Source organism: Tamandua tetradactyla, chromosome 26, assembly GCF_023851605.1.
Source record: "Tamandua tetradactyla isolate mTamTet1 chromosome 26, mTamTet1.pri, whole genome shotgun sequence".
Classification (NCBI taxonomy): domain Eukaryota; kingdom Metazoa; phylum Chordata; class Mammalia; order Pilosa; family Myrmecophagidae; genus Tamandua; species Tamandua tetradactyla.
Window position 1 is genome coordinate 25,934,580 of NC_135352.1, and position 16,162 is coordinate 25,950,741.

Genomic DNA, 16,162 nt, shown 5'->3' on the forward strand with positions numbered 1-16,162 from the left:
TTAAATAAGTTATAGGCTCTTTGAGGACAGTACCCTTGTCAGTTGCATTTATGTGTCTCTCTCAGAGTGATATACTTGAGGAAGATATTCTGAAAAATTAAATAACTTAATGCAGACTGAACAAGGGGTGGGTGGCTTTGATCTAATAACCATTGGGACTGCGTCAGAGTTGCTTATGGACATACAATTCATTTATTAACTTTTAGTACTTAGCCAGAGAGCATCAGAACCAAAAGTTACATAACTAATTTGTATAATAATGACTTTTTAAGTCATTGTTAAATCCAGAGACTTTGATTTTTCAGGTGTTCAGATGAAGTTGTAAACTAAAAAACAGTGAACCAAGTTTTTCATTGTACCTGAACTCAGTGGATGAAGACTAGAAATAGAGAGGAAGGTAGAAAGAAAAGCATTATCAGCACAATCAAAATCTTTTTTTTATGCTCTTTTGGGTTAAGGCAGTGGTTAACAGAATTTGATTGTTTTTTTTTTTGCATGGGCAGGCACTGGGAATCAAACCCGGGTCTCTGGCATGACAGGTGAGAATTCTGTCTACTGAGCCACCATGCCTGCCCAACTGAAACAGAATTTGGATTTTGAAAAAAAAGATTAAAAATATTGAATTACTTCAAATTTTAACTGCAGAAAAATATTTATATAGACAAACTAAAGGAACAGAAATGATTTGTGGCTACTTAAAATGAGTTGAACTTAACTTGAATTGTGAAAAATCAGTTCCTCTGTCCCACTAGCAATCTTTCAAGTCCTTAGGCCTCCTGTACTGTGTTGGTTTTTCTGTCATTGCAGAAAACTCTAACAGTGCTTTTTTAGAAAATATGCTACTGTGTGTCATACATTATAAAATAAGTAAAAGGATAGAAAAGCTAATGTATTGGTGGGATAAGGGGAAATAATCAGAGTAGTAGGAAGTGTAAATGAATTGAGTAGATGGTTTCCTTTTGTCCTTGATCTTTGTTGTTCTGCTTATTCATCAAGTAGAATAATTGAAAAATGGTTCAAAGTATATTTCCTGCTAAGCAAGATGGATGGACTTCCAAGTTTTCTGTTTTGTTTTCTTTTTTTTCTGTAGAGCTCACCAGACCTTTTCTTTTACGGTTTTGGTTCTTATGTCATTTTTAATATATTTCACAAATCCTTTCTCTCTCATTGCTCTTATTGGAGAGAAATTTGTTCAATAAAATCCTTTCATTCTTCTCTGGGTTCCATCCAGTTGTATCCCCAGTGCTGCTATTCCAAACCATTTTTACGAAACAGAACCAAAGCCCTCTGTCCCTCAGTGTCTTCACTCACTCTCAGTATGGGCTTTAGACTCTGATGGTCTGAGTTTATCGAATGCCCAGCTTACCACCTTGCTTTTTGTGCCTTGAACAAGCTGCTTAATCCCTTTGAGCCTGTAGAAATGGAGGTATTACTATATGTGTATACATGTGTGTGTTTGTGTATTAGATAAGATAATGTATTTAAAACTCATGGCACGTTACTTTGGCATGTAGAAAGCCCAGTTACCATTAGAAATGAGGTCATTTGATGTATCAATTAACTTTTCCTAACAAACCATCCCAAAACGTAATGACTTAAAACAACAACCATTCTTAGTTCAAGATTCTAATGGGCAGTTCTTCTGATTTGATCCAGATTTGACTGATCTTATTTGGACCCACTCATAATATTGTGGTCAGTTGGCTGGTTGGCTTGGGGCTGGCTGATCTGGGATAGCCTCACTCACATTCTGAGTGGTTGTCTGTCTGCTAGAGCAGTAGGAGTGACTAGGCTACACCAGGGATGTCTTAGCATTCAATAACCTAGCCAAGGCTAGGGCTTGTTCCCAGAGGGACAAGGTTCTAATAATGGTTGGTCAAAAGCTTTAAGGTTTCTTCAGGTCTAGGTTCAGATCTGGTACAATGTTATTTTCAAATGCATTCTGTTCATCGAACAAAGGCATAAGGCCAGCCCGATTCAAGAGGAGGTGAATTAGTGGAGTCCATTCTCTTCTTCAATTCTATGAGTATATCATCTAACATTAAACTTTATACCTGTATTGAAACTGCTCTTTGGAGGCTTCAGTCATCTCCTAATCAGAAATCCAGTGATCTTTTCTTAGGTCTTTGTCCTCTTGACTTTTTGTACCATTTGATGGTCAGTCACCTTCCGTCCATGAAGGCCATAGGCTCCCAAGCACTGGTAAAGGTTCCTTATGGCTTACCCTGCCCCAACTTCCCCATCCTTTCCCTGACTCCTTGGATGGCTTTTCTTCTTTCTTTGGCTTAATTCATTTACCATCTGCCATTGCCTAGTCTTGCTTCCATTTCTTCCTCCGATTTCTCTTTTTCTGCATTGTTTATTAGGATTTTATTATCAGTTTCGTTGAATATATAGCAATAGACTAATGTTTTCACTTGCTGTACATATTCTATTGCCAGACGGCTCTTGCTACACTCACTTCTGACCTTGTTTCTCCCCTGCTTAGAGCCGTAGTCCATTATTATTGAATTATTAATCTAAGTTCAAAATTTCTTGGAATACAAAACTATCAGCAAAAGCTCTAGCTCCCCCATTTTTTATGTACCCTACATTCTAACCCATTGTGCTTCTCAAATGTAGTCTTTGCCTTCCTGTCTACAGCCTTATTCAAAGCAAGACTATGTTTAACCTTCACATTCTGAGTAGACAAAGTAGTTGAATTAATATGTAAATGTAACTTCACCCACATGGACTATCTCACGTTGTTATCTTTTCCTACCAGCCATTTAATGTTTACCTTGATATACTGCCTACTTCATGAAGTCTGTTTGCTGTCTTGGATTTTGAGAAGCTTTTGGAGACAGGTTGTGGTTTCGGTTTATAAAAAAGTCAGAGTGAAATTTTATTTTGAAACATTTTAGCTAATTTTACATTCCCTTTTATCTTAAATGAATTCTTTTCTAAACATCTAACCTGACATTGAATGATTGTGAATTGTTTTTTTAATGATGTTCATCAAGCATTGTTAATTTCCTTAGTTTTGTATATATTTATGGGGTAAATTTGTTATTTGCTTATTGATTAGGCAATATTGTACCTACACTATCAGCCCAACCACTTTTATACTAGTGTTGGTGTACATGATAGACCTAGGAAGGAAAATTTTTGAATTATTTGCTTGTCATTACTATTTTTAATTTAACAGTGCTCATTAGAAAAGAAAGATAAAACAGAAGGTTACAAAGCAAGCACACATATATATGTGTGTGTGTGTGTATTTTTGCTTTTGCCCACTCTCTTATTTTCTAACTTGCATTTTTGGATCCTCTTAGGTGAATAATGATTAACCATTGTTATTTTTTCTTAAACTTCACTGAAGTTGCAGTTCATAGTTTATGGAGAGTTAAATACCATCATGTAGTTTGGTGTGATTGGGGAAAAAAACCTGTTCCTTTGGGCTTCAGGAGAGCTAAGTTCTTATCCTGGCTTTGTAATGATTTACTGATGACCTTGGGTAAATTTAACTTCTCTTTGGCTCAGACAACTTAGCTTTATAATCTTAAAGATTTCTCTTGTTTTGGAAATACTGTACTGTTTCTGGTAAGTTTATATCCTTCTGGGATTCAGCAGAAACATTGCAGATGAGTAAAAATGCTTAAAATGAAAGAAATAGATGCACTTCTTAGAATACTTAATACCTACAAGATCAAAAACATGTGCCAGGCCTATGGAGAAAGTATACTTTGCATTTATTCTTGAAATGACTATTTGCCAAATGGGCAAGGGGGAAGGATTTCTGGGAACAAGATGTGCAAAAGCACAGAGGTGAGCATGAATATGATGTGCAGAATAACTCTGTGGCTAGCTTGGCATGGTTGGAGTGCTGGATGTTTGTACAGCATTGCAGAGCATTAAGCTGCCAGTGTGGTTGACTGCCGTAAGGTAGAGCAGGGCATATCTCCACAGAACATCCATACTTTTCCTAGTATTTTTATGCTTCATTTGGAGTTTTTTTGTGTCCTCTTTGCAGTTCATTTTGTATGAAAATTCCACGAGAAACACTAATTTTACCCTTTTTCTCTAATGTTACCTCCACAGCCAACCTCTGCCTAGTAGCTGTGCTAGGGAAAAGCATTGTGGCCCCTTTGATATGGGATGCATTTTGGTCGGGCTGTAAATCTAGGAAAGCAGGGTCTTTTCTGTTCTGTTCAGTCTGTAGTATCTTACACAGTTGTCACATAAAAGTTATCCAAATTTGCAAAGTTTCTTCCGGGTCCTTCACTTAGGAACCTGATTTCATATCAAGATCAGTGCCATTCAGTAGATCTGCCTGTGTTGGTAGCAGTGTCCTCTCTCTGCCTTGTTCGGTCACGTAGCCACTAGCCACATGTGATTATCGAGGACTTGAGATGTGGCTTGTGTGATTGAGGGACCTAATTTTAAATTTCATTTAATTTGAATTAATTTGAATTTCAATAGTCACATGAGGCTGTTGGCTACTGTATTGGCTACTGTAGGTCTGGATTTTCATCTCCTCTTGCTTTTAGACACTCCTTGCATCGACTGTATATAAATCTGCTGAGCCATCTTTCCATGAAAGAAATATCCTTTCCTAGACCCCTCCTGCTTCCCTTCACTTTCGAGCTTCTCTGGAGAAGGTGGAAGATGTTCTTTCTCCTTAAATTGCTCTGTCCTTGGCTTTTGGGACACTGGTAGTTCTCTTCTGGCTGATTGCTCCATAGGGTTTCTAAACATTGCTATCCTCTAGTTTAGTAAGATGGGTTCACCGTTCTATTTGTTTTTCAGACCTGCCATTCTCTTTATTCTTCATACTGTCTTCCATGCTTGTAGTGTATCCCAGATCTGTGTTCTCCCTCTGGTTCTTTGCTGCACTTCAGGTCTGTGCTTGCTTCTAAATGTGTCTGGGCACCACCAGCCCCTGAACCTGTCACTGTGTCTAGTGCATCCTACAGGTAAATGCTTGTTAAATGATTTTGTTAACTGATATATAAGCTATATACTTTTGAATAGTTTCCCCCAACTTTAGAGTGTTTTCTGTTTCTCTGTAGCCCTAATACATATTTTTATTACTGTTCTTCTATAGTTTTGCAAAATTCGCAAATTTGGTACTCTGTAAGGGTACTAGAGATATAGTGTTATAACCAAGCTATACAAGCGAGGCCAAGTCTTTGACCACATGAATTTGCAGTATGGAAAGGGAAACTTACATGAGTGACAGTAATATTGTGGGATGATGTTAGGAAATAAAGGGCCTGGAGAACCCACTAACTAGACCCCAGGTGAGGCCCCATAGGGAAGGGCTCAGGGACTGATGTGTAAGCTGAAATGTGAAAGAGTGAATAGGAATACGTTCTACCTGATTTTGAAGTCTACTTTGCAGGTCCATTGGACTTCTACATGTCTGTTGTCAACAAAGGCTACAGAAAATATTGTAGTAGTTAGGAAAATTTTGTTTGTTTTATATTTGGTGAGGTCTAAGAACAAACTGAATAGACTTTAGTAGGCTTCTAGATTCCAACATATGTTGACAATTTAGCATATAGTTAATAAAATTAATATTCTGGAGAGAGTAAAACTATACATTTCTAGTGCCACAGAAAGCCAAGAAATAGAGAATATGCGATTTCTCTAAGAATTTTTTTTTCTTTTATTACAAATTAAGAGGCTGTTGTTTGAGCAAATTCACATTGCAAAATTGCATTGCTTTTTATAAGATTTCTTCAGTTTTGAGAGTAGACAACCTGAAGATAATAGGTCATAGTCAGCATTCTGTTTTCCAGTAGTCCTGTTTCATATAGTTATAGGAGTATTTTTGTCAATTCTTAACATCCCTGGAGCAATTAAAAGAAATATTGGATGAAGTTGAAATTCTGGATAACCTCATCTCAGGTTTTTAAAGTATTTCCTGACAAAACGTTAGCAAATCAAATTAGCACATAGAAAAATGTAACTCATTCGAGGTTTTCCCTCCTTAATATCCTCTCATTTATCCAATGTGTTTATGAATCATTAGAATGAAGCAATGTAAAGTATGTTATTTGTAAATAAATATTTAATTGTATCTAAAACCTCATTCCTTTATTAATCATTTTCTTTCTTGAGAAGAAATTAGAGATTTGCTCAGACTTTTCCAAGAGCGTGGTTTCGATTACAATATTTTATAATGGACCTTATTTCATGAGGATTAATAAGCTGTTTTAATTTTACAGGTCTTATCACAACTACATCAAGGAAACTAGACCGAGAACAACAAGATGAACACATTTTAGAGGTAAGCATGGATTTTTAAATTTTTTTTTTTTTGGCATGGACAGGCTCTGGGAATCGAACCTGGGTCTCCAGTGTGGTAGGCGAAAATTCTGCCATTGACCCACCATTGCCTGCCCTGCTTTTTAATTTTTTAAAATTTCAAAATGATAAAATATTATGTGAAATAACAATCCTGTTCACGTTAACCGGTATTCATGGCAGTAAATATTTTGTTGTATTTGTGACGGGTCATTCTTATCGTTTGCTGGTTGCCTTGTTTTGGCTGACAGCAAATATCTGGAAGGAAGACGGATAGGAGTAATTGGAAGGTGGAAGGTGGAAGGTGGTGTGGATGACTGTCAGGCCTGGTGAGATGACAGACTAGGAAGAAACCAAGAGAAAAGACAGCCCTTGGAGATGAAAAATAGACCAGAACAAAGTCATTACCTCTGTTGACATTTCCTTATCCCGTGTTAAAGACTAGTGTTGATTATTAGAGCCTGACCTGGAAAAGGCTGTGTGTTTTTGTTTAATTGTGAGTTACCTGCACTCCTCTTCCATTCTACCATTATGGATAGTGAGGGAAATTCTAAACCTCTCTTTATATGTTATAGTTCGTAGGTCAAGGATAGCTTTGCTAGTAACACATTTGGTTTTTTTTATACCTATGGTAGTGTGTGTATATGCATGTGTGAATGTGGCTGTGAATCCTATCTAGAAAAGGTGTTTTTATAGCCCCAGAGCTCTCCCCAGTTAATTTCTTCGCATGCTCATCCTGACAGAGCCAGGAGAATATAGTTCCTGAACAAAATAAACTAGAGGCAAAATATCCAGAGCAGCAGGTTACAGAGGTTGGCTTCCTGTGCCAATCCCCTTTTCCTGGCTATAATTGCAAGTTTCGTATTGTGTATCTCATGCCAGGACCCTCTTTTCTTGAGAAATGTCAAAGGCTGGGTAAGAGCAGGTGTAAGAATCTCAGGACATGAAGCTAATAGTAAGACATTGAATCAAGTAAGGCTTTGTAATACTTTTATGTATCTCCTGTGTTTTTCGGTAGACAGTTTACATTCAACAAATGGTGCTGTGTTAACAGGATATTCACATGGAAAAATAATGAAATGTGACTCCCACCCCACAGCATACACACACACACAAAATAACCTACCAACTTTTAAAAAGGAAATAATTTCATGAAAGACTTCAGTCTAATATACTGACTGAACTAGACATGAACAATTGATTTAAGGATGAAATTGTCTCTGTGCTTACAGCCACAATCACCAGTGCTGTCCTTTAAGGGTCTCAGATCTTTTTACCTAAAGTGAATACAGGGATAATTTACTTAAAATGGAATTTATTTTATATTGTTTTTACTGAAAATCTTACGTTCATCTGAAATTTCAGTGTTTATGTCCACGCTACTAAAAAGCGTTGAAAACTTCTGAATAAGCCAAACAAAATAAAAGGATGATCAGTAGTATTAAAAGGTGTACCACATAACATACAGTAAAAATTATCATTTAGCCTCTTTTATTTTAAAAATGACTGTTTTTGAATGTCAGTTTTCTTTTATCATCAAGTATATATTATTTTTAAGAGGATTCTTATTTAAAACAAAACCTTCATTATCTCTTCTATGGTTTAAAAATGTTAAAAATATTTGGCAGCCTAATATTTGGATAAAATTTGCTTTACAGGTACACTAGTGCAAAGGAAAGAGGCCACACGGTGAGGAAAGAACGGGCTAACAGCGCTTTCTTTCTTAACTCTTGCCCAGTTCCTTAAGTCCCCTCTCTATAAAAACAGGAGAGGTTGCCTTAACTCCTGACAGCACTGTTGTCAGAATGAGAGGAGACAGTAGGTGCCACAGTGCTGTGAAAACTGTATGAGTTTAGGCAAATGCCAGTTTCTTTAGGAAGGAGGTATGCACTTTTTATATGAATATTAAAAAAACAATTGATCTCTTTCACCTTTAATAAAACAGGTTACTATCACAGATAACGGTAGCCCACCCAAATCAACAGTTGCAAGAGTAATCGTGAAAATTCTTGATGAAAACGACAACAAACCTCAGTTCCTACAAAAGTTCTACAAAGTCAGGCTCCCAGAGCGGGAAAAACCGGAACGAGAAAGAAATGCCAAGCGCGAGCCCCTATATCGTGTTATAGCTACAGACAAAGATGAAGGTACCAATGCAGAAATCTCCTACAGCATTGAAGAAGGAAATGAGCACGGCAAATTTTTTATTGAACCGAAAACTGGAGTGGTTTCATCCAAGAAGTTTTCTGGAGCTGGAGAATATGATATTCTTTCAGTAAGCTAAGATCTTAGCCTTTGAATTCCTTGTATGCTTTGATTCTTTGAACCTAGTCTCGGATCTTTCTCTTCTAACTTTATCTCTGCTCCGTAAATGAGTTCAGTGTTTGTGATCTAAGCTTTAGGCAGTGCTTGACAGTGTTTGAGAAGTATGAGTTTGCTTTTCTCTTTTCAACTGTCAACTCCAGTTACTAATTATTTATGTTGTGTGCGGTCATGAGAAGAGATTGCTCATCAAGCATTCAACACATGGTATATACAGATACAGATATGAAATGTTTGTAACTGGCTCATTTTAAGGCCAGATAAACCTATACTTCAGTGATGCACCATAACCAATGGTTTGCTAATGGTTGTAATTTTTAAATACTGTTTCTGTCCCTTCTGCACATATTTTTAGATTAAGGCAGTTGATAATGGTCGGCCTCAAAAGTCATCAACTGTTCGGCTCCATATTGAATGGATCGCCAAACCTAAACCATCGCTGGAGCCAATTTCATTTGAAGAGTCATTTTTTACCTTTACTGTAATGGAAAGTGATCCAGTTGCTCATATGATTGGAGTAATATCTGTTGAGCCTCTTGGCATACCTCTTTGGTTTGACATCATTGGTAAGCACTCCTCACTTTAATTGCCCTTGTATTGGTTAAACTCAGGAGAATCTGTCTGTTTTTCTGATTCATGTGCACATCTTGGGTTTTAAAATTGGGAGTAGTTTAGTCCAGAATTTGCTTTAAATTGCAACATTTTGATCACAAAAGTTTTCACAATATAAAACATACATTAAACTTGTTTAAAATAGGTGTCTCTGTCTACCAAATCATTAACATAGAAACAAACTTTTCTTTTGAAAATGCATCAAGCAGTTAAAGAAAACCTTAAACATTTTGGTTCAAAATCACAGCTTCTTAATTTTTACTTCTTCATACATAACATTCGGCACATTATTTTTAGTTTGACTGTGATTTAAAGCTTAAACTAGCTATGCGTATATGATTGTCACATATCAGTATTTATAGGGAATAAGCTTACAAATTTGGATTTGTGTATCTTAAACATTACAGTCCCAGCTATAGCTTTTTAGTTTTATTTTTCTCAGTTTCACTAGGAAGCAGTGTTCACTAGATTAAATCACCCTGTAATGAGATTTACATTCCTAAGCCAACTGTTTTCTTTGTTGTTACTGAATTTAGGTCAAACAGAGAATGCCCTATTCCACTATACTATAAAAACATTCACATTAGATTTTGATCTTTTTCTTTTTGCATTCTATTTCTTTGCAATATTCACATTACAAGGATATTTAAAATTAAAAGTATGTGTTGGGATTCATCTTTAGTTGGAATTTCATATCCTTTTCCCTCTTCCACGCCTTCCTACCCTATCCCCACCTGCTATGTGAGCAAATTGAAGCTAATGGGACCACTGTGTACCTGTGGTACAGACATTACATCTTGCATTTTCATGCCAGACAGATGGCTCTTTTCCCTATTTTGGTCATTATACGAAATTATTGGACATCATCAACACCTATGAAACTATTGCAATTCAGTTTTACAAAACAATGAGATTATTGTCATACTTAACAATAATTGGAATAGTTTGTTTGCTTTCTCTCAACTGCTATCACATTTCCAGGTTAACAGGCTGCTGTTTGTGCAGAATCGTACTTCAATGTTTACCACTTACTGTTTGGAACTGATTTGATTGATTGCTCTTCCTTCTTCTGTGCTTGCCTTCCATGCTTGCTTGCTTCTTTTTGGCTGTGCCAGGAGACACACTTGCTAGAGAAGTTTTTTACATCTTTCAGATGGCTTGTGACCAGAACTGTACAGCAGAAGGTATCTGCTGAGATCACATAATTTGCCTTCAGATTATGAGATCTAAAATAAAAACATGGATTTTTAGAATTTTTTAATTTCCAGTGACTATCATTCATTGTTTTTTCTTTTCATAATGTGCCTGGTCTCCCATTCATGTTTACAAACATGTCGGCTTTTAATGCATCCTTAGATCTTTTGGTTTAAATTTGACTTAATGCTTTGTGTATATGTGGATTTTGTTTTGTTTTTGGTTAAATTTAGTGGTAGAACCTCATGATGACATTAAGCCATTATCTTCATTCCACTTCATTTCATGGTTATAATTATCTAAAGTTTCAATGGCTTTGAAAGTGAGTCACCTTAGGTTATACATAATTATGTTGAAATGATAAATGTCTAGAACATAACTGGGGAGGGATTTGGATCATATTAGTAGGATAGAAACTTTTTAAGCACTGTGTTTTTGACAACAGTGGGAGTAAATTTATTTTTAAATTGTTAAGAAGTATCAGAACTAATCGAAGCCAACTGCCACTGTTTTTTTTTCAGAGCTAACATTTGTGTTTAGTAATTATTTTACTGGAACAATATGCTTAAAGTGTGGCAGAATTTTTTTTGAGTACACACTTAAGTGGCCAACCTTAATGATGTTTTAATGTAGCTACTGAGATATAAGTTAAAAAGATATCCAAAACCCTTGAAAAAGCACATTGAAAGCAATTCATTGAAAATATTAGCACTGTTTCTCTGTTTTCAGAATTGCTTTATCCTCTTCTGCACAATTAGTAGCTTCCTTGACGTTTAGGGCCCAGCTTTGCCTTCCCTATCAAAAGCACTCTTTCTAATTGGCCACTCTTTTCTTGTCTTTCAAAATGATTCCTTCTTGGAATCATCTTGATAAGAGTACTAAAAGTTTTCTATTCATTGCCATTAAGTATTAGAAAGCCACACACACAAAAAGACAGTTTTTAAACTTGTGACTTCATTTAAACTAGGTGGAAACTATGACAGCCACTTTGATGTGGACAAAGGCACCGGAACCATTATTGTTGCCAAACCTCTGGATGCAGAACAAAAATCCAACTATAACCTCACAGTGGAGGCTACAGACGGAACGACGACTATACTCACTCAGGTAGGTGGGTGGCTGAGGATGTGTTTGCAGAGGAGAAATGAGGTAGCATTCTGATTTAAGAACACTGATTGCTGTGTACTAAAGAGGGGTCTACAGACAACAGAGATAGTTGATTTTGTCTTCTGAGGTTCTAGAATCAAGTTAGTATGTTGATATAGCTTACATACATATGCAACAGGGATTTTTATTGTAGGGAAAGATAATTGACTGGAAACCCTGAATTAGGTTTTGCATGTAATAAAGCTATTTTGAAAAGTTTGACAGAAGACTTCAAAAAAGCAAACAACAGAACACTGCATTGTTGTCATGCCATCCACATCTTTTAATTTTATACTCATTTTTGAACTGTATTAATTGTAAAGTATACCACTGTTGAGGATAGGTTGTCCAAGCCATTTTAATTAAAGCTGGTTGAAGTAATTAATCTTTTAAATTACTTTTTTGGTCCCCCACCTCCCCCTTGTCTCTCTTAACTAGGGTTGTGTAAATTGGCTGATAAAGTTGTCCCTGTGATCCCATTAACACCATTATTTGTTCCTGTCTGATGATTAAAAGATGGCCAGGATACTGGGATTTCAAATTTAAAACTTTAGAACCCTATGCATTTAATTTCATTTATCTTCCTTGTTAGTAATTGCCTTTGATTCTCAGTGTGGGCTGTTTGAGCTGTGCCAAAGGAACTTTCCTGGATAAATAATCGCTGTGGAGTTGCAAAAGAGGCAGGCATTCATTCATTTATTTAGCAAATATTAGTTGAACACTTGTTCTGTGCCAAGTATTGTTCTGGAAACTAGAATAGCAAGAAACAAAATGGACAAAAATTCTGCCCTCTTCAAGCTTACATTAAAGTGGTAGATGATAAATGCTTGTGTATAATCTGTTTAAAATTTCCTCCATTTATTTTTGTCTGTAATTATGATAGCATGTTTGCATTTTATTGCTTTTTGTCTTTCATCTTTCTGTGATTTTTTTTTGCAGTAATTGTACATTTAAAAAACAGCAACAAAAAGACCTGCATATTCTTAAAATTTACACTTCAGTGTTTTACTAATCTTGAAAATACTTTAAGTAAAAATGATCCTAGTGTAAAATAATGTGGACATTGCAGTGGACTAATGTGTTGGCTTTCAGAAATTCTTTCTTTCCCCTTTAAGAAAAGGCTTTTGGGCCATCCTCCAACTTCCCCCCGCCCTCTGCCCCAGCAGTTAATATTATGAATACCGTGCTATTATATTTAAAAAGTGGAATTCTGAACTATTTGTTTCTATCTCAAGGATTTCAGTTATAAAAATACTCACTTTCACAGAGGGTCTTGCTAATAAAGTAATGCTATACCTGAGGACAATTTAAAATATGAAATATTCTGAAACCAGATCATACACTTACATACTTGATTTGCTTCTGGTGAACTGAAGTCCATCAGCATGTAGGTAGAGCTCAGAATCAAACTGCTTTTTCAGAAGAGACTTTCAGGGAGGATGAGTTGGGAGGTTTCCGCAGGCCTTTCTTAGAGAACAACAGAACCTGCTGTTACTTGAATTGGAAGAGAGGAGAGTGCCAAGTTGCGGGAAATGGCAAGAGGGAAAACCAGGAGATGCCAATGAAGCAGAGATCAACACATTTGCCTGGACCATGTTGAAGTAAAAGAGCTGGGAAGACTGCTTCTCTGGAAGCCCAGATTAAGTTTATAGAGGGCTTGGGGAGACTCAGTTTACCTTCCTTAGTCCCTTCACATTAGTGACTTAGGAGGGCCAGCAAAACTACGTAACTCTGGGTGCACAATGTATCTAGTGCATGAGCTGCTGGTCCTGAGATGTGCTCCACTGCATGGCGGCATGGTGCGTGCCCCATAATGAGGGGTCCATCCCAGAGTGGGGATCTGCATGGCTGCCTCGGAACTGGGCAGCTAAAAGCAGGATTATTTAGGAACCACAAATGGTATTACTTTGAATCCATATAGAAATGTACTAAATTTAAAAAAAAAATTATACGGAGGCATGTAGATACATTTATTCCCTATTACTTTGCCATTAGAGGCCTTGAATGTGCCATGACCACCTGAAAACTTTCATAGCCACAACTCTATTTAAATTGCTCTCTGAGAAGTAACCAGCTAGTATTTTGGAAAATTCTCATACTCTATGTATAATGAAATTGCAAATGATTGAGGCGCACAGAAATCATGTAGCATTTTATACTGACATTTGACAGTATTGAATTATGATTGGAGGATATGAAGAAATTGTTTATTGGAGAATAAAATCCTTCTAAATTCCAAATCCTCAGCTTTATATTATGCTGTTTTCTTTCCTCCTATTCAGTTTTCTAAACAATATATGGTACATAGCAAGTGCTCAACAGTATTTATTGAATGTATGAATGACTTATGGGTTCCTTTTAAAACCCCATAACTATTCATTCAGGAATGGTCTATTTATTATGTCTCTTCAATTAATAAATGAATAGATAAGTTATAACCATTTGTAACAAAATTTCACCCATTTCTCTGAATGATTTTTTAGGCCTCATTTTGATATTATCATATAAAAGTTCTAGTACAGTATTAAAATTCCAATTTTGTTGTAATTCCTCTCATTCTAGAGACACAAACAGACTCAATTTCTCTTTCTTTAAAAATGAGTCCTCGAAGTTAGATTTTAGAGCATGAAAATGAGAATAAAAGCATTGACACTGTAATAAATGTAAAAGGATAATTCTGAGAAGAGGATTTAAACGTCTTGAAGGGTGTAACTGCGTGTGGACCTGTTTAAAAATCTAGCAGAAGGAACTTGATAATCAATAGAAACTGTGCTCTGTGCCAAGCATACTCTTTGATAAAGATGGTACATCTCCTTGCAGCATTTAGCAATTTATGCTGTAAGCAAATAATTAGGAATGCACCCCTTCACCTGTAACTGTTCTTTGACTAAGTAGAGCTAAAAGCTTAGTGTGAAATCTGATGCAGATTGACCAAAATTCCAATAAAATCCTGGAAATGTATTCTAGTCCTCTTTCCCAGGTACACATAATCATCTTAAAAGTTCATTGCTTCATTTGTATCTATTTAACTTATTTTGAGTCATTTCTCAAAGAGTCTTGGCAATATCTTAATGACCTGCTGGTAGGGCAAGTGGTCAACATCTCAGAGACTGGTTATAGACCCCCAGGTTGAAGGTATGATATGAAACAAAGTAAGTAATAAGTAATTAGGCTTAGGTTTGCAGGCTGATTTGGGTTTGTAGACACAACTCAGAACCAAAAGAGCAGGTTTTGCCTCATCGAGATCAGGAACAGCAAGTACCAGGTTTGAGAAGGTTTGGGAGAGTCTTGTGGAATACAGCCACTGTGCATGCTCAATAGAGGGAGGCATCTGGGAGGGCGTATTTTAGCTCCCTGTTCTGTTGAAACAGCTCTTCTCCCTGCTTTCCTATTTTGCTTTTTTCCCTGCATAGTAAGATGCTGACAGATATTAATTTGAGTTACTTTATTTTTCTTGTATGTCCACATAATTTCCAAATCCAGTTAACTTTTTTTTTTCTTTCTTTGAAACAGCTTTGCTTTCATGTTTTCTTTCAATTTCTCTTAAGGCCACTAACATTGCCTACTCTGAAGAAGGCTACTTGGTTTGAATCTCAGCTCTGTCTCTTACTCCTCTCTGCTTCTGTTTTCTCATCTGAACAATGGGGCTGAGGATATCATCCCATGGGGGTCTTATGAGGGTTAAGTGAGAAAACCATGGGATATTCTCAGAGCTTGTCACCCTGTCAGCACTCACAAAGGTTAGCTGTTCTGCACCAACATTGGTGTAAGTTCTTTGCCCCCTCCTAATATTTGATTCACTTTCCTGTCTCCATTCTCTGACCCTGTAATTCATCCTGCACTGCATGCTATCAGAATGATCTTTCTGACTAGGAAAAGGGAATAAAGGTGAACTTCCTCTGATTAGGAGGTTCAAAGCACATTGGATATAAAGTTCTGCAGCCTCAGCTTGAGAGTCAAGTTTCTGCCTCATTGATTCTACCTTCTTTCTGCCCTATGAATATATTAAACCTTAGTTCCAGGTCTTCTCCAGTCTCTGAAAGATAGGATGTTCTGTTCCATCGCTTGCCTTCTTCAGGTTTTTGCCCACCCACCCCCACTCACAGTCATATGTGTAAAACATTATAGAGCTTTAGAGGGCAGGGACTGTGGCACACTTACTTTAAACCCTTGGGAATATGTACGCAAGGGCTTTGCAAGCATTGAAGTGCTCAGTGCTTATATTTTAGTTGGATTATCTTAATAGAAATGATGGTTTTTACTTTCCGACGTTTCTACTTAATTGTGATTTCAGTTGATCTTGAAAGAGGATTAAACTATCTCTGTCCAACACCCATTCCATATGAAAAAAATAACTTTCAAATGTATAGTGGAAATGAATATGTAATGATTTGATTTTTAGAAATTACCCTTAAAGCTATCTGTTTTAGTTTGCTAATGCTGCTGGAATGCAATATACCAGAAATAGGTTGGATTCTGTAAAGTGGATTTAAGTTACAAGTTTACAGTTCTAGGGCCATAAAAGTGTCTAAACTAAGACATCCAGAGAAAGATACCTTGGCTCAAGAAAGGCCGGTGGCATCAGGAACCCCTCTGT

At 36.6% G+C, this 16,162-nt stretch overlaps 1 protein-coding gene across 6 annotated transcripts in view; it reads left to right on the forward strand.

Moving 5' to 3' along the window:
- FAT1 (FAT atypical cadherin 1) overlaps positions 1-16,162 on the forward strand; it is a 137,894-nt gene that overhangs the window by 79,807 nt on the left and 41,925 nt on the right. For all 6 annotated transcript variants that reach the window (XM_077144554.1, XM_077144560.1, XM_077144559.1 and 3 more), the window contains exons 4-7: positions 6,213-6,274; positions 8,237-8,566; positions 8,969-9,179; positions 11,387-11,526. In XM_077144554.1, coding sequence (XP_077000669.1) covers positions 6,213-6,274; positions 8,237-8,566; positions 8,969-9,179; positions 11,387-11,526 — 743 coding nt within the window. The remainder of the gene's footprint in view (positions 1-6,212; positions 6,275-8,236; positions 8,567-8,968; positions 9,180-11,386; positions 11,527-16,162) is intronic.